The following is a 25,797-nucleotide window of genomic DNA, read 5'->3' on the forward strand; positions in this document are numbered from 1 at the left end:
GTAAAAGTGATCCTTTCCCCGTCGCCCATTCTCAGCTTCTGGCAAACAGGCTTGGGACACCATCTCTGCCCATCTTGGCTAATAGCCATTGATTGACCTATTCTCCATGAATTTATCTAGTTCTTTTTGAATCCTGTCAAGTATCAGGGGGTAGCCGTGTCAGTCTGTATCCACACAAAAAAACAAGGAGTCCGGTGGCACCTTAAGTCTCTATGCATCTGAAGAAGTGAGGTTTTTTATCTACGAAAGCTTATGCCCAAATAAATCTGTTAGTCTTTAAGGTGCCACCGGACTCCTTGTTTTTTTTGAACCCTGTTAGTGTCTTGGCCTTCACAACATCCTCTGGTAAGGAGTTCCACAGGTTGATGGTGTGTTGTGTGAAGAAATACTTCACCAGGACTATTGTTTTATTCCTCTATTTCTGTATGTCCATAGCTTTCTGGAAAACAGTCTCTTTTGAGGATGAAGTTATCCATAATGGGTATCAACCTGAGGAATTTATTTTTTTTTCGTTTGGAGCTGTGAAAGTTTGAGCAAAAGCCTTCCGGCAGTTTTTGAGTTAATCAGAGATGAACTGTTAGTGTGAAGCCCTGTTAGTAAAGTTTTGGGTTTTTTTTTTGGGGGGGGGGGCACTGACCATTATAGTATCACTAATCCCCTAGCCTACTGGCCCCCTAGCTGCTGAGTTTTGTCCAGCTCCAAAATATCCTCCTCCTTCCTCCGCCGGACCGCCCCCAAACACCCCTTATATCTCTTCCACAAGGCTCCACCACTGAGCCTGTGTATGCCCCCAACCTCTGGTCCTCTGTAGCTCCCCTCACCCCAAGTCCAATCAGCTGGGTGAGGAGTGGGAAGTGCTGAGCTCTGCTGCACTAAGCATCCTCAAACTGTTTCCTCCTCCTTCATGCTGCTTCCTTTCTTCCACGTGAGGGCTGAAAACTGGTGTGGGAACAGTGTCGTCCCCCCGTCTCCCTCAGGCTGGAAGCTGTGGCAGTGATGACTTTCCCTTTAAAATTTTGCTCATGACATCGACCTTCCTGCAGTGCCGTTTATTTCTGTGCTCGCTGATGGCATTTCAGGTTTGGGTTCTTAGATCTCATTCAGCAGTCAGATCCACAGGTGTGGGGAAGTCTCTTGTCATTAGATCCACAGAGAACTCCACTAATTACAGGATTGGGCATAAATTAATATCTGAGGCCATGATCTCACAAACATGCACATATTTAACTTTACATATGTGAAGAAGCACCATTGAGGAGTCTGCCTGCATGTCTGTTTGTAGGATCAGAGTCTGAGCTGATATCTATAACGGAGGTTTTCAATGTAGGAAATATTAGTAGAGGGATTTTAATGTAGAAACAGATTCTGTATTGAAATTTTTGTGTTCCTGCAGAGCTGCTAATTGATGTAAGAGGAAATTGTTAGGCCTCCAAGTTCTACCAGCAAAACCCAGGGGAACTTGTAAACTATACAACCCCAATAGGTGAGGTTCAAAGAGCATCTAAAGTCCTCTAGTAAAGCTGGTAAAGCTTGCAAGTTCCTTTATGCTTAAAGCACCCATCAATTTATATTTCAGACGCAAATGTGACTCCCCTGCCCCCCCCCCCACTGCTGTTAAAAGTAACATCTAAAGCCCTGGTCCTCCAAACACTATGCATCTGAATAGTCCCACTGAACCTGGTGAGGCTTCCTCACATGTATAAGTTCTTGCCGGATCAAAGCCTTAGGCCTGGTATATGCTGCAAAGTTAAGTCAATATAAATTGCCTTGTGTCAACCTATTTGTACATGTCTATATACTTAAATTTGTCTCTACCTAACATAAGTGACCTGTTACGGCGATGCAGTAAAACCACCTCCCCAAGCGGCATAGAGCTGAAGTCAGCCTACTGAGGTTGACGTAGTACAAGTGTGTAGACACTGTATGACCTGTGTCGACTTGAACGGTCCTCCAGTGCCTGTCCTACAATGCCCCATTCCCTGCGACAGTGACCTCTCTGGTCACAATTGTGAACTCTACTGCCCAGTGGTCCCAGAGACCGAAAGACACCCCACCACACATTTTTGAAATGCCTTTTCCTGATTGCCCAGCTTGGCAAGCACACCTAGCAGTGCTCTCTTGTTATGTGCAACGATGCCATGTACTAGAGACACTCCTGGCTGGAGCAGGCAAGAAGTATTGGATCTCATGGCCCTGTGGGGAGAAGAAGCTGTGCAATCACAGGTATGGATCAGCGTAGAAACGTGGATATCTACTAACAGATTGCACAGGAAATGCAGGAAAAGGATATGACAGGTATCAGCAGCATTGCAGCATGAAAGTAAAGGAACTATGCCAGGCATACCACAAAGGCAGTGAGTGCAAAATCGAGCTGGGGCTGAGCCACAGACTTGCCACTTTTACAGTGACTTGCATGTCATACTTGGTGGAGACCCAACCAGCACACTGCAGACCACCATGGATAAGACAACAGACTCGCTGCTGTGAACAGCAAGGAGGAAGAGGATGAGGGGGCAAGATGTGGCAGGGAGTTCAAGTCGGGATCTGTTTGAGACTTTGCCACAGTCTACCGAGTTTCCCTAGCCAAGCATGGATAACCCCGTTGGAGGGGAAGGGACCATGGGTAAGTGTATGCATGCATTTTTCCTTACAGTGTTTAAATTTAAAGATGGTGCCCATCCTATCCCAAATTTAACCAGACACAGGTATGGACTTGTCACAGTATTACTCCTACAAGAGGAGGTAGTGGTACAACAAAAACAGAGGTAGATGCCAACAAATGGCATCTGCTTTTCATTCCCCTGTTGGATTAAGCAGGGGACAGGGGTTCAGAGCAGTTTGTTTATGAACATAGAGATGTCTCTTGAATCCTCCTGGGCTATCTCGATGCAACTTTCATGGTGTTGCTCTGCAGTTCATACTCTAAGGTTTCTAGCGAAGGCTGTCTTATTTCTTCCTTTGTGGTAGGATGCTTTCCCATGCCACTCTGCAATGAGTTCACCTGGCACCATTGCAGTAAACAGGCTAGCAGCATATGGCTCTGGGTGGGTTTGGGACCCCAGTAGCAGCTATGTTATGTGTACCTTTGTTACCCTCGGGAATGACATATCAGCTAAAAATACCACAGCCTGTGGAAAATGGTACCAGTATTCAGTGTCATTGCCCTATACTAGTGCCCATGGAAAAGGGACCAAACTTTTATTGTTTCATGCAACTGAAATTCCTTGCCCCTGGCCAGCCATACTCACTATAGCTGGGGCTGGAGAGCACTGCTGTGCAGAAGTGCTCCAAAGCTGAATGGAGTCAGTATGTCTTATTAAGAGTTTTTGTGGGAATTAGATAAGGGAGTTTTGAAACTTCCCTTTCCATTGTGACTAAATCCAGTGATACATCTGTCTGGTTTTTATCAGCAGCTGCTACTATTGCAGCCTTGAGGGGTGCTCCCTCTACACCTGCAGAATACCTGACCCTGATGAGGAGGAGAAAGAAGAGGAGTAGGGAGGACATGTTCAGTGAGAGCCTGCAAGCAAGTGCTGCATCAGACCATGAACAAAGGGCCTAGAGTGCCAAAATGGCAGACATGGAGAAGAAAAGAACAGACAGGAGGAAGGCACAGAAAAAGGAGATGATGCACCAGGACATAATGGATTTTCTCAGGCAGCAAACACAAATGTTGCAGACCCTAGCTGATCTATAGGTCCAAACATCCCAGACTCCCCACTCTTTGGAGAACTCCATGTTACTGCTCCCTACCCATGCACCACCTCCCTCCCCCCCTCCCATATGGCATCATGGGGTGCATCACTACCCCATCAGTTCACACTGTGGGACAACAAGGAAAATCACAGCTTCTCATACACTCACCTATGAGAACTACGGAGGGTGTATGCATAGCCGCAATGGATTACATTTTTTGCACTGAAATGGACAGAAATGTTTGCTGCCTCTCCTATTTCATAGTCTCATTCTGTTAATTTGTTACACATTTGTATTGCATTGTCTCTTGTTTTCTGCACATTTCTTTTGCACTATTTTTGCCATTCAGTACACATCTGTTTTCGGAGAATAAAACTGTTTAGTTCACAATGGATATTGCAGAAGGCATAGCAGTGCTGACACAGTACTTGTAAATGCACAGAAAGCACCACATAACTCATAGGTTCAGGAACACACACAGTTGCATTTTATAAATTCCGCAAATGCTAAACAATTCCTAGCAGCACCCAAAGCTCTAGGCCCAGAGAACAGTCCAGCACAGAACACGACTGTGCCTGACCATTCCATTGCTCTTTCAAAGCTTCTGTCAATCACGTAATTCCATACTGAGCTCTTTTAATGGCCCTTGTGTCTGGCTGTTCACAGTCAGCAGACAGCTGCTCCACCTCTACTCTGGGGGAAGCTTTTTTCCCCCTTTGCCTCACACACGTTATGCATTCACAACAGGCAGCTACAGCAATTGGGATATTTTTCTCACTGAGATCCAAATCTTTTCCGTTTACCCAAAGCACATTCAACAGTCATTCTGCACCTGCTGAGCAGGTAGCTGAATCTTTCCTTGGTGTGTTAAGGTGGCTGGCGTATGGTTCTATGAGCCAGGAGAGCAAGGGTTAGGTTGGGTCCCTCAGAATTACTGGGTGAATTTCCATATCACTAGTGATAATCTGCCAGTGGGGAAAAAACATTGTGCTTGCAGCTTTCTGAACAGTTTTTGTCAAGTATCAGAGGGGTAGCCGTGTTAGTCTGGATCTGTAAAAAGCAACAGAGGGTCCTGTGGCACCTTTAAGACTAACAGAAGTATTGGAGCATAAGCTTTCATGGGTGAATGCCCACTTCATCAGACGCTTATGCTTATGCTCCAATACTTCTGTTAGTTTTAAAGGTGCCACAGGACCCTCTGTTGCTTTGAACAATTTTTGTTATCTTAAAGATAACTGTGACTAGCCCACACTGAGGTCAACAACGTGTCCCAGGTGATCCACCAACGTTTGTACGACCATAGAAAAGTAGTCCTTTGTTGATGTACCCTGGGGCAAGGTGGCCTGGTGCCAAAATAGGGATGTGCCCCACTGCAGTTCAGGAACCCCATTTCTGCAAATCCATCCACTATGTCCTGCATGCTGCCAAGGATCACAGTCCTGCCATAGCAGGAAATGATTAATGGCCCCCTGCTGTATTTTCAGCTCTAAAATGATATTACACTGACGGTGAGCAAACTGGTGTTGCAAGCTTCCAGAGTGTGTCAATTGCTTCTCCACTGTCAGTGCAGCTCTCATTCTGCAGCTGAAAGTTCTACAGCCACTGCTCGTTGTCGCAAAGCTGCGTTACTATGCAATCCCACCAGTCAGTGTTTGTTTCTCAGGATCAGAAACAGTGCTTTGCAGTCTGCTGTAGCTCTATGGACACCAACAACAGCCTTGAATTATTTTCAGTAAACTGTCCTCAAAGACAACATTGTGTCCCCCATTGTTACGGTGTTTCCTGCATGTCTGCATGTACAGGAGAATTGTGCGTTCTGTATTTTCGATGGTCATGAGAATAATGTAAAGCTCTGCAGGCTCCATGCTTCTGTCAGAGATGGCAGATGCTAAAAAATGCCACATGGGTTTGTGGAATTTTTGAAAAAGGCATAAATATTATGGTATATGGATGGGATTATGGGATGGAGAAAGGTGCATGCTTGGAACTTGACTCCTAGCTTCTCTGTAGATCTTTAAGTGAATCATTTCTATCCCACAACACATTGCAAACATTTTCCAAAAGGCATCACACTGGATGGCAGCATGTGGCACACTGAGATACTTACCCGTTGTGCACCATACTTTGCATTGACTCAAGTACTCCTCAAGAGTATGCACAGTGCCGATACAAGTAGCCATGTACGCATGAGCATAAACAAACTTCGGTAGCTGTATGCCAACATAACTTGTGTGAACCAAAGTTTGTAGTTTAGACCTGGCCTATGATTGCTATAAACTGAAAGACAAACATCTGTCAGAGATGGTCTAGGTCTGCTTAATTCTGCCTCCTCTGCACAGAGGATTGGACTAGATGTCCAATCTAGTCCACTTGAAGTCTCTTCCAGCCCTTTATTTCTATGAGCCTGTGAAAGAAGCTAGAGGGAAAAAATACTATTTTCACTTTTTTACTTCATAGGTTCAAAAGCACTTTGTGCAAAATCAGCTTTACTTTGTAGATATCTGCCGATTTCCCCCTGTTGTTTGTGTGGGCCACTCACACAGCCACAAAGGAAAAAAACCATGGTAGTATTAGGAAAATGTGGTTTTAAAACTACAAAAACTGGCAGAGACTCAAGGTTTGGTGTGGCACCTCAAACCACTTTAAATTCATGTTTTGAAGTTTACACTTCCGTATGGACGGTGTCCTTTTAATAGTTTTGTATTTTTTTTGTAGGGCATGGAAAATTTAAATTCAAATACAAAAATTTAAGCAAATGTAATGTTAAGGTTGAGAACGATGCTCACAAGTCAGAAAATGGAGTTTCCTGTAGGAAACTGAATCACCATGTTGCACAAGTTCTGTTTTGTATTGCTGCGTTTGTTTTTAGATGTGTACATTCCTGCTAAGAAATAGCCATAGAGTTGGGAGTTGGCAATTCCTGAGTTGTAATGCAAGCATTGTTACGGAGCTGGGCCATGATTCTGCACCTGTTTACATGTGAGAGAGCCCCAGTGAAGTCAGTGCAGCTCAGCATGGGCGCAAGATTCCACTGGTGCAGATCCAAAATCTGGACCTTGGTTATTTTGGGCATCCTTGCTTCTCTGAAAAATGCGGATATTGCCTAGTTCACAGGAGGTTTGTGATGATGAATTAATGTTGGTAAAGTATTTTGAACGTGTCAAGTATTACATAAATTCTAAGTGGTGTTGAGTTAATAACTGTTTATATTCAGGTCTGTGCTTTCACTCTTATTTTCCTTTGGCTCTCTCCCTCCAGTGGCTGTTCCCATTACAAAGTGGTAATGGAAATAGCATCTGGGTGCTGGGAAGAATGTTAAGATTATTATCAACAAGCTTTAGGGAGTGGTGTTCTGGTTTTATACATCTCCTGCTGCACCAGGCAGCTGTTAACAGAGAATATTTAACCTGATTTTCTTTGTGTACAACTATATTTTAGATTGTATTACAACACTCATTGTTTTTCTCTTGTTCTGAATGATCTGTGTTAAAATTATTATTGTAATTCAAGTTCTTTAAAATGTCATATAAGAAAAAGTTTAATGGACCCTGGATGTTAAGAAAAAACTTTCTTTATATCCTAACTAGAGTTTGAGTCAAACGGGCAGATTATAATGAGCTTTGGTTCAGTTTTACATCAGATAGATCAAAAACTTAAATCTGTACCCCAAAATAGTCATGCTACTTTCCTACAAGTGGTATATTGGCAAAGGAAATGTACTAATTTAGGAAAGTATTTAGCTATTTAAGTATGAAGGTCCACTTAAGAGTTACTCAACTAATCTAAAACTGGGAGCTCTGGGGTAGGATGGGAACATAGGATATAGCCCTAACTGTCTTGACTACAGTAGACATTAAAATTACAACTTTTTTTTTTTAATAAATATGACTGTTGGCACAGTGTGATGTCCAAGGGCTCAGCACTGCTAGAACTGGGAGAAAGTGTGGGACATTGACAGAGCAGCCAGGTGCATTCTGAATCATATTAGGATCATTGTCCTAGTAAGTCTAGGTGTGGAAAATCAACCTTGGATCAATCCCAAATGTAATTTTTATTTAGGACCCCAGTGTGCCTTCAGCGGAAGTTTAGCCTGAATAAATATGATGTGATTTGACCCTAATCTTAATTCACAAACACAACTTATTACTTTAGTGTGTGAAAAGTTGGCCCTTTTGACATGTGGCATTTGAAAGGCTCAGAAGAGCATATAGGGTTTGAGGCAGAATAAATCAGCATTCATTAAGAATACATATTCTAGGAATGATTGAATATTCAGTGTCGGCAGGAATGAATATACAGTAAAAGGTTTCGTAAGAAAACAGGAAACAAGTCCAATAGGAATAATTAGGTGTAATTAGCAGTTCACTCCAGATACTCATGGGGAGAGATTTAGTTGCATAGGAGTAAGTACACCTCTACCTCGATATAACGCTGTCCTGGGGAGCCAAAAAATCTTACCGTGTTATAGGTGAAACCACGTTATATCGAACTTGCTTTGATCCACCGGAGTGCGCAGCCCCGTCCCTCTGGGGCACTGCTTTACTGTGTTATATCTGAATTCATGTTATATCTGGTCGCGTTATAACGGGGTAGAGGTGTATTGTATATTTGCATAGTGTCTGTATATTTGTAATAAATCAGTTGGTCTCTCTCCTAATTCTGTTCTGAATATATTTGCAGAGTTTTAATCCTTTCAGCAGTCTATGTACTTTTATTTATTTAGATCTATAGAATATATTTACTAAAAAATTGCCTAGCCATGACTCTAGGTGCTTTGCCATAAATTAAAAGTGCAAATACTAAGACAAATGAAAATATATCCCAGGATGTTCTCCAACTCCAGAAGAGGGGGAAAAAAAGCACCCAACTCCAATACCAGTTTTCCCAGTCTTAAGCACACCACTCCCTACCTAAAAGCCTGAAGGAGACGGTGAGCATAGTGGTGTGCCCTGAAGATTGACAGAATTGGGGTGCTTTGGATCAAGGGGAGATGTGAATTCCAAAGCTCAGGGCCCCTCATTGTAAATGCTCTGACAGCTGCTTCCTCCCTTTTAAATAGGGTGTTGTGGTGTCAGAATAGATCACTGTTTGAATAGACTGACCATAAGACTGAGAGTCAGTAAATCCAAAGGCCATGTCTACACTATAGATTTCCTGCCACTTTCACCAATTCCCTTTGTTTCTTTGGCTTAGTCATAGCCAATCTACCTGTAATTTCACGTTTGATGTTATGGCAGGATAGATTTTCCCCCCTCCCGCCTGGGAAAGTCTGACATAAATTGGGCAATACGTTTGAGAGATGTGGGTTTAAAAACCTGAACATGTTTGGAGAAATTATTTTTTGACTTGTAATATACAAAATAGTTTAGCCTAGAAACTCCAAATTTGTGTATGTGTGTTGTCATCCTTGAGGAGGAGTAGTTCCTTTGACTACTTGTAGGGTAAGTAGGGGAATTATGTAATTATTAAAGGTGGTTGATATGTACATTTTAAAAACTGCAGAGTTCCAACGTGTGCATACTATCCATTATGCTTTAGGAACCCACCTCACACAATTAATCCTGGTTCTCAAGCATTTGTGTTTCTTAAACCCCAAAGGATTTTATTAAAGTTTTTTTTCCCTTATACATATTTACAAGTTTAACTCCGCTTTAATTTTTTTGACTGGGAATCTAGGGTCTAAGATTTTCCCGTCTGAATTTTCCTAAATAAGCTGTCTCTTATACGAGTGTGACATTTTACCAATTCTGTGGCAGTGTGTGAAAGACTTCTTAAATGTGTGTGCATAACATGAGTAGCTATACAGCTCTGCCAAGTATCATGCGTATTTCGCCAACCTATGCACTAGTGTGTGGGTTATAAAAACAACCACAACAAAACCCGTAGTTTTCAGTTCTAGTTAACCGCCAGAGGGAGCCAATACAGTCCCATAAATCTAAGGACCAATACTAATATTTTATCTGTAGAGTTCAAGCACATAGATTTCTCTAGTTTACCACCTACCTCAGTATGCTCCCTGCCCTGCTTTCAGTTTGCTCAACTAAATAGCATTTACTATGTCTGCTTCTTCAGGAAAAGCTAGGTGAAATTCCCCTTCATTTTTGTCTAAGCAGTGTGCATTTTAAATTCTATTTGCATAACTAGTACTTATGATGATGGAGTTCATGTTGATGTTAACATGAGGATTCAGCACGTGCCAGTGGGGAACATGTATATGTGAAGTCAGACCAATGTGAGAACTGGAAACATGGTTATATGTGGGACAGACAAGACTGTCCATGACAGTTGCTGTCTGTAGCACACTTGTTTTGTGCTGTACACATTTTTTTCACATAGTGTTAATGTGCCTTGCTTCAAAGCAATTAGTGGCAACATGACACATCTTCTGCCACCTTGCCCTGTCATGGTCTGTTGCTTCCCAGTTGCTGGGGTCAACCTGACATGCTTTCAAATTTGACTTCAGTGTGTCTCTATATTGTTTGCACTGGCCACCATGGAAATGGGTGCCTTGCTTTAGCTGACCATAAATTTGGCCTTGGATAGGCTCGAATTGACCATGTGAACAAGATGCCTGGACCAACACAGCTGAACTTTTATGAGCTTGCTTTGAATGCTAGACATCCAACAACAACTAAGGATTTTGGTATTGGAAATCTTGTCCCACCATTTGACTCTGCAAACAGACCAAAGACAGCATATATGAACCTGTGATATGTTGTCCACATCTCTCAACCATATAGAAGTGTTGGAAGAATAATATAAATTTAGCTTTGTGCTTATTTTGATACCCCTGTCATTCATTTGGTGGTGTTGCAGCATTCCAGATGTGGAGCTGGCCTTGGATATGTGTCTGATTGATTAAATATGACCATGTAGATCATTGTTGCTACCACTGTTATATAATTGCAACAAATCTTGTACAAATTATGTCAAGTAAGATGTCTATGGAAAGGTTATGATTTGCTCAATATGATTATGCTATTTGTATCATTTTTGTATTTGAAGTTATGAGCACTGGCTCTATACCTGTATTTCAAATATGTTTGCTCCTGGAGTAACACCCACAAGGTATTTAGCCTGCACATCTTGAAGGAACTAATCAAATTAAGTGGCTCATCAAGGAACACTTAACTCACAATGGACCATGGGAGACGCCTATCTACACTTAATGGACTTTCCTGCTGTGACTAAGCAAAATCATGCATGGACATGTGACTTACCCATGTGACTCCAAACACCATCTTGCTACCTGTAATTTTCCACTAGCTGTGCTGAGGGCTTTGTTTGAAACAATGGATTTCCCTCCACATAGCAGAAGCTATAAAAGGCCCTGGAAACATCTCAATGTTTCCTCTTTCCTGCTCAAACCTATGGACTATGAACTTACCCTAATGGGAACATTCTAACCAAGGGACTGAGAACATTCCAATGATTTGGATGCAACCAGAGACTTGACTTAAGCTAGCAGTTTATTCCATCACTGCTACAAGCCCGAACCAAGAACTTTGTAATTATTGTATGTATTTGATTCCTTTAACCAATTTTAACTCTTCTTTCTTTCTTTCTTTCTATATTTCTTTCTTTATTTCTTAGATACTAAAGGATTGGCAACAGCATGATTATTGCATAAGATTTGAGTTATATATTGACCTGGGTGTGTGGCTGGTCCTTTGGGATCAGAAGAACCTTTTATTTGATGAAATTGATTTTAAAGAACCACTCATCTTTAAGTCTTGTGTTTTTGGTGGTGATACAAGGACTGGAATATCTAAGGAAACTGCTTTTCTGACTTCTTGTTAGTCAGTGTGGTGAAACAGAAGTTTACTTTTGTTGCTGGTTTGGTATATCTTATGGGAGAATAACCACCAGTTTTGGGGTGTATCTGCTCTATTTCTCAGCAGTTTGTCTGGAATTTGGTATTCTCCGTTGTGACCCACAAAGGCATGGTTACAATGTGATAGGTAATCTCATAATCAATTGTGACATTCTGTGACAGCATATTCCCTTGGTAGCAAAACTTCTCCATGAACTTGAGAGGAACTTTGTTGATCTTAATAATAAGGTAGGACTGAGCATCCCCCTGGCACAGGTTGGTACAGTAATTCAGTTTTCTTTCGGCTGATTGTGAAACTAAAATGATTGATTGCACAAGCAAAGTGATCAGTTATAACTTGCATGTCATCAATCTAGTGAGCAACCAACGCACAGGCATCAGCAAATAAAAGCTCCTTAATTAGTAAATATGCTGTTGTCATGTGAGCACGGAAGCATTGCAGATTGGACAGCTTCCCATCAGTGTTGAACTGGATAAATAATTGTCAATGTCATAAAATACATCCATAGGTATAATGAGAAAAAAAGGCTGGAAAGGATGTGGAACCAGCATGCAACCTTGTTTGGTGTCATTAGGGAGTGAGAAGGGGTTTAATATCTCACCATTTGACAGAAATAAACTTTGCAAGATATCCAAAGATGAACAGAAGTTTACAGTCTCTCTCAAAACTTAGAGTCAAAAGCTTGATCTTAGTCAATGAACACCATATAAAGACCACAATTCTGCTTCCAGCATTTTTCCTGAAGCCGAGGGGCTGTGAAGATCATGTCTATAGTGCTCTTTCCAGACTGAAATCCATATTGAGACTCTGGGAGGATGGTTTCCACAAGATAGGTGTTAAGTCTATTCAAAATGACCTGTGCAAGAATTTTCCCAGCAACAGAGAGTTGGGAAATGTTGCGGTGATTATCACAGGTTGTCCTAGCATCTTATCTTTATAGAGCAGTGGTTCTCAGCCCACGGGCCACTTGTGGTCCAATCAGCGCATAGCTGTGGCCCATGTGACATCCTCAGGGCCATACAGGTAGTATATATATTGTGTGGATGAGGTCCATACAACACAGAAAGAGTTGCATATGTGGCCTACAATGGTAAAGAGGTTGAGAAGTACAACTATAGAGGTAGACAATGCTGGCATCCTTCTGGTACTGACCTTTTTGCTCCCAGATAATGCAGAAGAGCAATGTGAGGTGCCTTGTAGTATGGTAGCTACTCTGCTTATAGATCTCTGCTGGAATGCCATCCATTCCAGGTGTTTTTCCTTGTGACATCTGCTTGATTGCTGTTATGGTCTCATATAAGGTAGGGGCTAGTGCAAGTTCTTTTAGTCGATGTTCTGGAAGACCATTAATTGCTTCCTCAGAAATATTGGAAGGGTGATTAGAAAGCGAACTGAAATGTTCCGTCCACTGGTCAAGTATATCCTTTTTGTCATTTGAGAGTCGATTGCTGTCCATTGTCGTCATGCATACAGGGGTTATCTGGTTGCACTTGGGGCCATACACAGCACAAAGTCCAGCAAAAAAGCTTGTACTTGTAAGTTGGATATCTTAAATGTACCCATGTTTTTTTTCTGTTTGTAGAGCAGTAGTGGGAATATGGCCTCTTCAGATTTGGAAGATTTATGCTCTCACATCAACACAAAGATTTCAACTATCAAAAAGACTCTTCAGTTAAGAAACATGGGTAAGAGAGCTCAGTAGGTGTTTTTATTTTCAGGGGAGTGTATCTGGGTATGTGGATTATATTTAGTAAAGGATTTTCCATCAAGTATTAAAGATCTAAATGCTCATCTCAAGATGCTATTTTACTATTACTTATGTACAACTGTGGGATAATTTTTGTTGATGCTGATCTTCTTGCTATAGCTGTGTCCTCTTTTGGAAATGTACTGTGTAAATCTGAGGAAACCAACTAAGAATTCAGTGTTTGTGTAACATGCCAGTCTACTTTGCCTACTTGAAGGAGCTGGGGCTCTCTGAGGAGAGGAGCTTAATAGACATGGAGGACAACCAGAAAAAGGCAGGGACAAAAGTGTGGGATCAAAGGAGCAATAACAGGGAACTAGAGGGGATACCAAACAGAACCTGGGGAAGTGAATGGTTCTAGTCTGACAGCCTTTTAGACTGATGATTTCTCCACAGAACAGATACAGCATGGCCAGTGGCACAGTAAGCTTTCCCATACTACCCCACCTAAAATGGATCTACCCTAACCCCCAGGAGATCACCTGTAGGCATAAAAGAGTAGGTTATTGTCTGCGCATGATAAGTCCTTGGCTTCTGTGTCAAACAAAAGGGGCAGTTCTAGTGCTGTGGGGTTTTTTAAAATTTAAAATTTTAATACTGCATATGGTTACAGAAAGCAAAATCCCCCAGCATCCTTAAATAGTACAGATATCTGGATAGAAATCTGACATCTCTCTGTCAAACTAGTTTTTCCACCATCCTAGATGTTAGAGATGAGGTGAAATGTGGCCATGAAGTGATCATTAGAAACTGTAGTGAAAGCAGTTTCAGTAGAGTGGAGACATCAGAGGCAAGAGGGTTGTGCATGGAGTTGGAGGAGAGGAATTCAAGGCAGTGGTTGTAGACAGTACATTCACTGAGTTCAGAGATGAAGAGTAGACGATAGGGATGGGGAACTGGGAGCCAGCTGGTTGGGGGAGAAACACTGTGATGGTATGAAGAGCTGGGGGAGACTGGGACTGGATGGACAAGGAGACTGGGACTAAGAAGCAGTATTGGAGTGGATGGGAGATAGATCTGTCAAGGAGCTGAGATGTGGCAGGAGAACTGCAACTGTCCGGGCAAAGAGATTGGACCAATGAGCCATAGAGGAAGGAGACTGGGGGATAAAGAGCTAGGGAGAGGGTGTGGAAAAGAGACTGAGAATGGATGAGGATCTTGATTAGGGAGACTTGGACTTGGAGTCAGTAGTGGAAAGCGGAGAGGCAGATTGGATGAGGAGTCAGGAGAACTGACTGGGCAAGGAGACTAGGGACAAGATTCTTGTACTACACAATCTGGATTGGTCCCCAGAGTGGGTTCTTCCTGAGTGCTGAATGAGGCAGGGGTCCTGTGGAAAAAATAGTACTGTAGAACCTCAGAGTTACGAACACCAGAATTACGAATGGACTGGTCAACCACAAACCTCATTTGGAACCGGAAGTACACAATCAGGCAGCAGTAGGGACAAAAACAAATACAGTATTGTACTGTGTTAAATGTAAACTACTAAAAAACGAATAAAAAAAGATTTGACAAGGTAAGGAAACTGTTTCTGTGCTTGTTTCATTTAAATTAAGATGGTTAAAAGCAGCATTTTTTTTTTCTGCGTAGTAAAGTTTCAAAGTTGTATTTAGTCACTGTTCAGTTGTAAACTTTTGAAAGAACAACTACAATGTTTTGGGGTTTTTTAGATTTACGAACATTTCAGAATTACAAACAACCTCTGTGGTTGATTTGCAGTGCTTTTTACTGTTTTGCTGAGATCGAACTCATTCTATTTCCAGCTCTCATCCCCCTTGCTGGGATGGCACCGAGCACTTTAGGCCACAGAATAATAACCCCTGTTCAAAGAGAACAGTGCCATTCTTTGCCAGAAGGTTGGGAACTATGATGTGGAGTTTCAGGGAGTAGGGAAGGAATTTAGAAAAACGTTGGTAGAGACGGGAGATGTATGAACCAGGCACTTGTGGGTTGTTGTTTTTTTAATTTTGCACTCGTGCGCGCTCTCTCTCTCTCTGTCTGACAGGTCAGGAGCCATCCTTGAAATCTGTGCTCTGTAAAATAGGGCATGAGATGTTTCTCCTCAATGGTCTCCTGAATAAAATGGAAATAGAAGTTGAGCATCAAGAAAAACTAAAGAATTCGCTCAAGGTAATCTTATTTTGTTCTGCTTGTAGCATTCTAATATAAAAATGAGAAGCTTTAAAGGAATCTCTTAGACCTGTCCGGAATGGTTCCTTTCTAGGTCGTTAGGTGGTATGTCTTTGAGTTATGAGAATGTTATAGTAAGTGAGTTGAGCAGAGAAGTATAATGCATTCATTGGAACAACAAAATATTGATCATTGTTTTTGCATTTTGGGACTGAGCCAGTGGGCTTTGGATCAGGCCTTTTTCCCCTCATCAGATTGGAAATATTGCCTATGAAATGGACTCTTCTTTCTTCCTGGCATAGCTAGCCCCATGTAGTCTTATTCTCCTGCAGAAGAAATCTGCACCTGAGCTGAAATGTGTCTCCATGATTGTCCATCTTATCTGCTCAAACTGTTTCTGAAGCCAGGATTTCTGAAGCCAACGGGGCAAGTTGTGTGCTCATTTGTATGTCATTGCCCAGAATATTCTTTCATTTTACAACTATTTTCTAGCACTGTTATCTGGGCTCTGACAATGAAATGATTTGTATACACTTTGTGTCCTACAATTCATACATGAGTATTCACTTGTATGTGATTACTCCTGTGACCTTTTTAATGTATTGCTCTTATTACATATCTCCTCTAATGAGTATAGTTCTATTACGAAAATACTGTCACATTCTGTTTTTCTTAAATTTCGGTGACAGTCAAACATAATTACAGGAGAATTACAAGGAAATGGTGAAATCACGTGAGGAAAATTCTTTAGGATGTGAAGAGACAATGGCAACCTGACACCAAATCAGCACCAGATAGTAATGTAAAATAGATCCATTGTGTAAAACTTCTTTACCTTCCTATCATTCTTCCCTATGCCTCATTAGTACGTCTGGCAACCCTTAGGTATCCTGTCATGTCAATCAAGTTATTTAAACTGAAATCTTATTTACAAGAGAGTTGCTGGCAGTGTTGGTAGGAATATGATTCTCTAAAAGCAATTAGTTGCTGTGGAAATAATCATGTCACACAAAATTATAACTTCAGGTTGAGGGATAAAAAGCAGGAAGAGACAAAGCTCCAGAGACAAAGCTCCTGTTTGCATAAAACTGTCCTTAGTAATAAAAAGTCAGGAACAACAATGAAATTATGACAAACAAGCAGAATTGATTCTAAATGTTCAGAGCTGTCAGTCTTGGGGTGTGACCTCATTGGTGCCCCCACCTCAGAAGTTTCGCTTCCTTTGCATGCTAATGAGAAGTCCTTGGAGCTCCTTCCTTGATTCTTAATTGCAGCCAGCTTTATTCTTCCTGTCTTCTCCCTCTTGTTAGTGGCAAGCAGAGTTTTATTCATTACAGTGGCCACCTTCTTTTTAGTTTTTTTCCCCTCTGTAGTTGGATCACTCTTAGCTTCTCTGGCTCAAGTTATTTAGACTGAAAAGCAGTTGAATTTTTAGGCTTCACTGATTGCTTCTGGGGAGTTAGGAGTGAGGGTCTATAGTGGAGAAATAGCAAAGTTCATTAATCACATTAAGACATATTCATTAAGGGTCATTCTCGCATCATCTAGGTAGTAAATGGAAACATTTCCATTGCACCATTTTCGGTAACTTCAAACTACTGAAAGAGTCCAATATTCTTCATTTCAGGAGATGCAGGAGTCTATTAAGAGGGACTATAATGAAGCACAGCACCTCCGTGAAAATATTCCTCCCCATCTGCCCAAAGCAATCCCAAAGTGGTACGTATTACTCGCATAGGCAGATTTCCTGGTGACACTGGCAGTGTAAAAATCTGTATATCTCTGCTCCTAGTACTAGATATTAACTGCAAATCTTTGGGACTCAGTCAAGTTCTATATATTAGTAGCATTCCTGTTAGATCTAGAGTGCTAATGCTTCTTACCACATACTTTTATTTGTGCAGTGCTCAGAGCAGCAGAGTTGTGGGGGTGGTCAAAGCAAAGGGCATGATGGAGGGAATGTTGCAAGAGGTGGAACAGTGTCCAAACAGTGGTGGGGAAGTCTGAGCAGTTGGGAGTGGGGAATGTATGGAATTGTTGTCGCAGTGCAAGGAAAAGTGGAGCTGTAAGGAAGGGGTCAGAGACCCTCCCTTCTAAAAATGTCTGCACTGACTTGATTTAGGTTTTATCACTGTTCCTGCATCCTCTCTCCAATTCCTCAGCCTTGGGTCCTATGCTGACATCTGTCTCTCCATGGAGAGGAAGTCTGAAAAGGGAGAACAGGGCTGTGAGGGGCAGTCATAGACACGGGAGACAGGATGATACAGGAACAGTGGAGGTGTTCACATTCTGTTGCAAGATTAATCATTACTAAGGAGCCAAAGGCAGTGGTGGGGAAGAGCTGTGCTGTGGTACATGGGGATGCTGATGATAAATTTTTTTTAAACAAGGAAATAAAATACCTAAAACTTTGTTACCGCAGAGTTAAGGTTGCCCAGTTACTGCCTCATGCCCTTTCAGAACATGGAGAGTGGCTAAATTTAAACCTCTGAAAACCAGGAAATGAAGAGTTTAAGGTGCACATCACCCCCGCAATGCAACCTTAACTCTGTCCTTTTTAAGAGATGCCCCAACACACTAGTAGCACAAATACTAGCACTCTACCCTAACAGATGCTACAGAACATTTTGGGGACAGAGCATATGAGTAGTGCCCAGCAAATCTGCGGATATCAACGTACCATGTTTGCGGATAGCGGATCGGATGCGGATGCAAATTTTGTATCCGCGCAGGGGTCCACATATGAGCACTGTAGGGCAAAGTCTAACATCTTCTCTTTGCTCAGGCAAAACTCAGGGTTAGGTCAGATGTAGTGAACAGGAGCTACCTACGTACAATCCCTGAACCTGCTCCACACAAACTACCCCAGACTTTTTAAATGTTTCTACCCCTTCAGCCTTGCCCAGTGGATTCCATCTGAGACATTGCCTTCACTTACCTCTCACTAAGCTTCAAAGACCACTATCATGTATGCCACCATACTGCTGACAATCCCCATGACAAGAACATAGTCTTGTGCACTTCTACTGACACAACCTACAAAATCCAGCACTGAAATGGGGCATACTTGATTCCACAAGTTGCACATGCATATCTCATCATATCATGGTCACAGCTCTGCAAAGCTGCTCCAGCCAATCATTCCACCACTCAATAAAGTTACACCCAATGAAGCTGGAGTCCATGCAGATAAATGTTGCAGTTCAAATCTGATGAATACAGTGCAAACAATGGCATATTCTTTTAGTCCATCATGTCTACTTATTAAGTTGTTATAGATTTTAAGGCCAGAAGGCACCATTAGATCATCTGTCTGACCTTTGGTATAACATGGTCCATAGAATTTCATCCAATTACTCCTGTATTGAGCCTGTGTTTGGTTAAAGCATATAGTCCAGAAAAGCATCCAGTCTTGATTTGAAGACCTCAAGAGGTGGCGAATCCATCAGTTCACTTGGTAACCTAACCTTTGCACCATCCTTATTGAACCATTCCCAGTGGCTATTGCCAGCTCCATTCTGAGGCAGAATTAAGATTGTGTTGCCTTAACTTTGTGTTTCCTGGTTTCCAGAGGTTTAAGTTTAGCCACTGTCTACATTCTGGAAGGGCAAAAGGCAGAACTAGGCAAACTTAACTCTGTCTAAACAAAGTTTTTGAGCGTTTAATTGCTAATTCAGCAGGTGACACTAATCCTCCTCAGACAATCTGAACTAATACTCCAGCAGGTTATCTTCGTGGTGGGGCACTGTACTGGTGGAGATGCCTTCTTTTAAATGAGACATCAAACCCAGATCATCAGCTGCACTGATATTACACTCCTATGTTACCATCATGACATAATTATAGAGTGCTGTGGCTTGCCCACTGTCTCATACTGTTAGCCCCTGGGACAAAAATGGCAAGTCAGTCTTTCATTATGTAACACTTCAACTTCATTTTAATGATTTTTTTTTTACATTTACATGGCAATTTTCATCCCCACAGAATACCATAGCACTTAGCAAACAATACACAAATCAGTGAAATACATCCTTCTCTTCATATTGCTGCCCAGAATATGTAGAACAGAGGCATCCAAGTGACTGGCATACAGTACAACACTGGGGAGAAGGGAAACAGATTTTACCTAAGGATACTGATCTGAGGAGCTTGGTGGGGCAGATTTTTTAAAAAGTACCATGGGTTTGGTAAAGTTCACTCAGAGTAGAAAAGACTGTGGCTTTTCCGATCCCATCTAGGAGAACTACGCAGCAGGCTGCATGAGGTTCAGTTTATTTGCATCACAGGATAAACGGGTGAGTCAGTCTTACCAAGTTTTGAACCTGTGTTTCATAGGGGTCTGATGACGAGACCAATAAGTGCATAACCTGGCTCAAGCAAACCTGGCTCAAGCCACAAGCAAATGATGAAAAATAAAGCCTCTCACGTTCTGTGGAATACAGTGGTATGTTGAACTTGTAACTGAGCCTGGTACCAGCCTCTCTCTAACTGAAAAATGAAGAGGTATAATGAACAGTCAATTAAAGTACATATTATTGCAAATGCGGTACTTTTGTCAATCAGTGGGAGAAAAGGAATTGTAGATTTGTGTGAGTAGAGATCTTGTAACTTGTTGGTATGTTCATAACTACTGATTATCAGCTATTTTTATATTCAATTTTCATTCATTTTACAGCACTGTGGGACTAATTGGGAAGTCTGAAGAACAAAGTAAAGTTGCAGAACCTGAATGTGTAAAGAAACCCGCAAAAGAGCCAAAATTTATTAAAGAAGCCCCTTTAATAACGGCACAGGAATTTGAAGGTGTTCCTGCGTAAGTAAGCAAAAGTTTTCCTAGATGATGTCAGGTACAAATGGGAGCCAAATTTAGGTTTTGGAAAAATTAACTTTTACAAAACCAATGGCTGACAGGAATATTTTATGAAATGTTTAAGATTTCAGCGGAAATGGTGTTTACCCCAATCAGCACAATGCTGCAGTATTTGAGAATCATAAATGATATTGATTAGTAAGTAGAATTGGTCAAAACTTTTCACATAGTTTCTTTTTTTGCTTAAAAAAGGCTTTTTTCCAAAAATTAGACTTACAGTAATGTCAACACTATTTCATAAAAAATTCTGTTTTTGTGAAATATTCCATCACACTTTTAATCTAAAATTGTATCAAAATTGTGTTTAAATTCAGTATAGAAACTCTTTGGGCTTGTTTAGTCAAGCAGTTAGTGCACTGCAAGCTGGGATGTAAATCTACAGTGTATTAGCATGCTATGTATTAGCTGTCCATGTGAACCTGCTACCGTGCACTAAAAGTTTCTTAGTGTGCTTTGACCCGCTCTGCTTTGAAACAGGAGTAGGTCAGTGAGCACAAGGGAACTGTTAGTGCACAGTAGCAGAGTCCACTTGGACAGCAAGTATGTGGCATGATAATGCACTGTAGATTTACAACCCAGCTTGCTGTACACTAATTGTTTGACTAGACAAGCCCTTTGTTTCTTAAAAACCACGGTTTCAGTAAGAAAACTCAGTTCACATTTGAGTGTCTTCTGCATACTCCTACTTGTGGTTTCAAGGAGCTTGCATTATGAGCTTTCAAAATCTTCTGGTGAGCAGCATCAATTGGGGCCACTCACTCCTCCTTATTTATCCTTTACAGATCGTGCCAAAGGCATAAAATGGGGAGTAGCCCCAAACGCCTTTCAGTTCCTTCTAGGCATCAATGGTGCAGTGAGTGTAGATCACACTAGGTATCCTCAACTCTTACATGGTCATTTTTCCTTCAGTCCATTGGAGGATATTTTTGTTTTATCGCTAGATTGTCTTCAGAGAAGCTGATTGACAGAGACAAGAGAGATGCCCATACAGCATAGGAATAATTTGATGCTGTGAAAGCAGAAAGGTCATTTCACACCCCTGCTCTCCAGGGAAGCTCTTTAGACCTAGTCAAGTGACTCTAGCACTGTAAATTCAGATTCTGCTTGGCATAGGTGGCAATGAAGTCCCTGCATCTGTCCTGGTTGATAAGTTTGCGCCAGAAAGGCACTTCTTGACTCCAGAGAACAACTGGCCAAAGTGGTCCTAGCAACCAGATCCATTTGGGTTAATGGGAGTCCAATATTGAGGCCCTAGCACCAAGGACTCTGGAGAACCGCTTGGCCAAAGTGATTCTGTGTCCACCTTGTGCTGTACAGAGGTCCCTGGATCCATCTGAATTTGGTAGCAAGGATCCAGCACTGTCATCTCTGGAGAACCAACTTGGTTTTGTGAGCAACATGAACAGATGAACGTTCCTGGATCTGCCAATTCAACCAAGACAAGTGCTGAGGGTCAGATCAGTCAAAGTGGCATTGAGGTCTCCAGATCCATCTGAGCTGACCAAGTCCAATGCTGAGGACTTGGCACCATTGATTGTGCTTAATATAAGCATCACTGCAGTTCCTGGATTCCTCTGTGTCAGGTAGGGTTCTGTACAGTTATTTTTTAAGAACCATCTGCTAAAGTGGTTCTATGGCGCTGATATAAGTAGCACCAAAGGTTTTTGGCAAATAATTTTTAAATAATGATTAAGAAAATGAAAAATTTCAATTTAAAAGCTCCATGACAGTTTGGCAGAAAAGGGTCCATTTCAAACCATGCAAAACAGAAACAACTCTGAAATTTTTTGTGAAACAGTTTTTCTGATTTTCCATCCTTTTTCTAATGGTAATTTATTATAAAATAAAAGGGAAACTGACTATTTGGGTTTTGTTGTCCCAGAGGAAAGAAATAAAAAAACCCTCCAGATAGAGAAATTAATTTGATGAACATTCAGTTATGATAACGTGTTTTAATACGCATATAGAAGCTTTTCTGTAGTAGTACGATTTTTTTTTTTTTTTACCTGACTGTCACTATTAATCCTTTGGCAAATTAAAATTGGTTTTGGTCATGAGGCTCAGTTCCAGTGACTGCAAAGCTTCCCTGAAGCCACATGATTTTGCTAAAGCATTTTTCAAAATAACACAACTTTGCATGGTGCTTTACTGTCATGGAGGGATACTGCTGGGGAGCTGCAGGGTTATTTTCACATCTGAACTCTGGAATGTAGCCCATCCACATACTGAACAGTCTGTGGAAGGCTTTTTCCACTCATCTGCATCCAAAAGACCTAGTGTCCTGAACTTGGAACCATTGTTCTTCTGTTAAGTGCAAGAAAGGCTATTCATGCAGTGTTATTGCTGAGATTTCCCCCCATTAACTGTCTGTGCAATAAGAACAGGAGTACTTGTGGCACCTTAGAGACTAACAAATTTATTAGAGCATAAGCTTTCGTGGGCTAAGGTGCCACAAGTACTCCTGTTCTTTTTGCGGATACAGACTAACACGGCTGCTACTTTGAAACCTGTCTGTGCAGTAGCACCCTCTGGTGTTCTGAGAACTGGCTGCTGTTTTTCCTAATCTTCAAATATTACTCTTGATTACCCATGTAGCTTCTGCTTAAGATGCATTGTTCTTTTGTTTCTGGTTTTTGGTCTTGGTAATGAAATACCTGGTTACTAGACATGTGGGCTGAGCATAGGACTGGGAATCAGAACCTCCTGAATTACAAGCCCATCTCTCTCACACACACACTTTTGGTGGCCTAGGGCAAAAGATCTAAAGGTAATGAGTCTGCAGAGAGGGGAAAATACTATGTTTGTGCCTTTTTCCCTCCCACTACACTGATGCATAAAGAAAGCCAGAAAGCTTATTAATTTGTTCTTATGTTTAAATTTCGGGTATGTTAAGTCTGGTGTTCCTGTCCTTTGCTGCAAGATTTTTGGGGAGCCTCAGATTTATGGGTTGTGAGTTGTTTCAACCCTAAATTGAAGAAGTGGGGGTGCTACATTATTAAGAAAGGTCTTTTTCTAGACATTATTTAAAAAAAAAAAAAAAGCACAGACCCAATATTTTTCCTTGGCAGCTCACCACTAACCTTTGAGGTTATAAAATGGGGTTAATAAATCTGCACCTAATTGGGGCAGGGTGAAGATTAATTAGGTGAAAATGATTATAAAGTGTTTTGAAGATGGAGCTGAATAAATGCAGTTCTGTTCGCCATTGGTCAGGGCAGAGAGTGTTTATGTATATTTCTAAAATACTGTATGCATTTATAGTCCAATACAAATGTTTGATAATATTAATAGAAATATTTTATTGATAGGCTTGGTAGTATTCAATTTTTATCATCAGTTTGATGGAAAATATCAATGTTTGTTTTTAAACTTTTTTTCTATTTTTATCAATTAAAATTTTCACTTGTGCAAAATTATGGGTTTTAAGAATTTTTAAATTTTTGTGTGTGTTGATTTGAATTTTCAAAGTTGTGAAAAATTATGGAGGGGGCAGATAATTATTTAATGACTAGACACAGATTCAAAAACTTAAAGCTTATAACAATTAAAACAGATTTTCAACATCATGTCAAAATATATAAAGTAAATATCTTTAAATCAAACTGTAGTAAGTTCTGAAGCAGCATTTTTCTTTCTTTGGAAATATTTTTAGGTCAGTTTGTGTGTGTATGGTGAAATCGATGTTTACTGATATTTACCAATACAAATCTAAACCTTCCTAGCCTATTTATATAGCACAACGGATGTGTGACAGTTCATGGGGAGGTGATTTGGGTCACTGTGAACAGTTCCTATTAATACAAAAACATTCTTCTCTGTTTGATGGTTTTGTAATGTGAAGCTGGGGAAACCACCAAACTCACTATTTTACTTGGTACCTAATGATTTGGACTGAAATCTCAGATGAGACCTATATACAATGAGCACTCCACTTCCCATGTGACTTTAAAAACACATAGTCACCTTTGAATTGGAGGGTCCTAGTTTGTCTTAACACTTTGCAATATCAACGTGCATATCAGGCTTTCCTGTGTCCAGCCCTATTGCGCTCAAATGGTACTTCAAAGGGTAATAGTCCAAATTAAATGTCTCAGATGAATTTAAGCAGATAAGTCTGCCCATGTGGTCGTGGTAAGAAATTTATAGAAGCTAATCTGATACTGCAGCTTTATAGAATTTTAATGAATAACTTCTCTGTTAAATAGTAGTAGATATCATAGTGATTCAGGGTTCAAAGTCCTACCACATCTTTCACTTGGGATAAAGTTTCCATCATCTCTATAGAAAATTAGTGATCTGGAAAGAATATGATGGTGTTATGGTAATGATGCAGTAGTTATGGCTGAGATAGTATTTTCATTTCAAATGTGTATTTGATCATTGTAACTTTCTCAGACTATTAAGCTCTTGGTCTGAAATATATTATGCTTGGCCTTAGCTCAGAGGGGTGGATATGTGGATATGTGTTTATTGGTGGCAGATGTGTTAGGATGAGCCACTTAAATGTAGGTATGTGTTTCATTTCCAGATAAAAATATACAGTGACCTCTCTATAAAGCAGGGGTCAGCAACGTTTGGCACGCGGCTCACCAGGGTAAGCACCCTGGCGGGCCGGGCCAGTTTATTTACCTGCTGACGCGGCAGGTTCGGCCGATCGCGGCCCCCACTCGCCGCGGTTCCCCGTCCCGGGCCAATGGGGGCGTCGGGAAGTGGCGCGGGCGAGGGATGTGCTGGCCGTGGCTTCCCGCTGCCCCCATTGGCCCGGGACGGCGAACCGCGGCCAGTGGGGGCCGCGATCGGCCGAACCTGCCGCATCAGCAGGTAAATAAACTGGCCCAGCCCGCTAGGGTGCTTACCCTGGCGAGCCGTGTGCCAAACGTTGCCGACCCCTGCTATGAAGAATACTTTCGGGGCAGGAACTGGACAGAGAAGAGGCATGACTTTAATGCAGTATAACCCATTGTCAATATCTATTATAGCTAAACCAAACCATTCATTTATCAGTGAGAGGACATGTTTCTGACTGTTGTGTAGTGGCCAGGAATGACCACATGACATATATAAAACACCAACCCCTTGAATAAGGAATTTTTAACTGTGCCAGAGGTTTACGAGCACCAGGACTCCCAAGAGGCCAGCTCTGTAGAGTTGTCCAGCTGTCATAGAGTTTAGTATGACTGCTGCCATACTTATAAAATACATTTTGTGGGAAAACAAAATATTTATTGAATCTTGCTGACATCAGCATACTTGCTATCACTCTACACTGCCCTGAAGCCCTATAGTCTTCTCTTTGTCTTAGAGGAACGTAGGATGTTTCAAGGGTTACATGCTGAGGTCAGGGCACTGTGAGTGCTCAGTACATTTGAAATTAGGCCACTTATTCGGGTGCTCAATGTGGATGTAGGCTCAGAATTTAGCATAAGTATATATATAGGTATATGTGCGCGCGCACACACACACACACACACACCCACCAGGATATTCAAATGTAAGGGAGGCTTAACCAGCCTTTG

The 25,797-nt window shown here is 41.4% G+C and overlaps 1 protein-coding gene across 3 annotated transcripts in view; it reads left to right on the forward strand.

Annotated features, from left to right (window-relative positions):
• SKA1 (spindle and kinetochore associated complex subunit 1) overlaps nucleotides 1-25,797 on the forward strand; it is a 40,211-nt gene that overhangs the window by 923 nt on the left and 13,491 nt on the right. Inside the window, exons 1-5 of one of the 3 annotated variants that reach the window (XM_034774709.1) lie at nucleotides 2,556-2,623; nucleotides 13,119-13,216; nucleotides 15,287-15,411; nucleotides 17,039-17,130; nucleotides 20,087-20,224. In XM_034774709.1, coding sequence (XP_034630600.1) covers nucleotides 13,129-13,216; nucleotides 15,287-15,411; nucleotides 17,039-17,130; nucleotides 20,087-20,224 — 443 coding nt within the window. In that variant the 5' untranslated portion in view covers nucleotides 2,556-2,623; nucleotides 13,119-13,128. Of the gene's footprint in view, nucleotides 1-2,555; nucleotides 2,624-13,113; nucleotides 13,217-15,286; nucleotides 15,412-17,038; nucleotides 17,131-20,086; nucleotides 20,225-25,797 lie in introns of those variants that run through there. The other 2 variants (XM_034774707.1, XM_034774708.1) reach the window with 2 other exon arrangements.

The sequence above is a fragment of the Trachemys scripta genome, chromosome 6, assembly GCF_013100865.1.
Source record: "Trachemys scripta elegans isolate TJP31775 chromosome 6, CAS_Tse_1.0, whole genome shotgun sequence".
In the NCBI taxonomy this organism is placed as follows: domain Eukaryota; kingdom Metazoa; phylum Chordata; order Testudines; family Emydidae; genus Trachemys; species Trachemys scripta.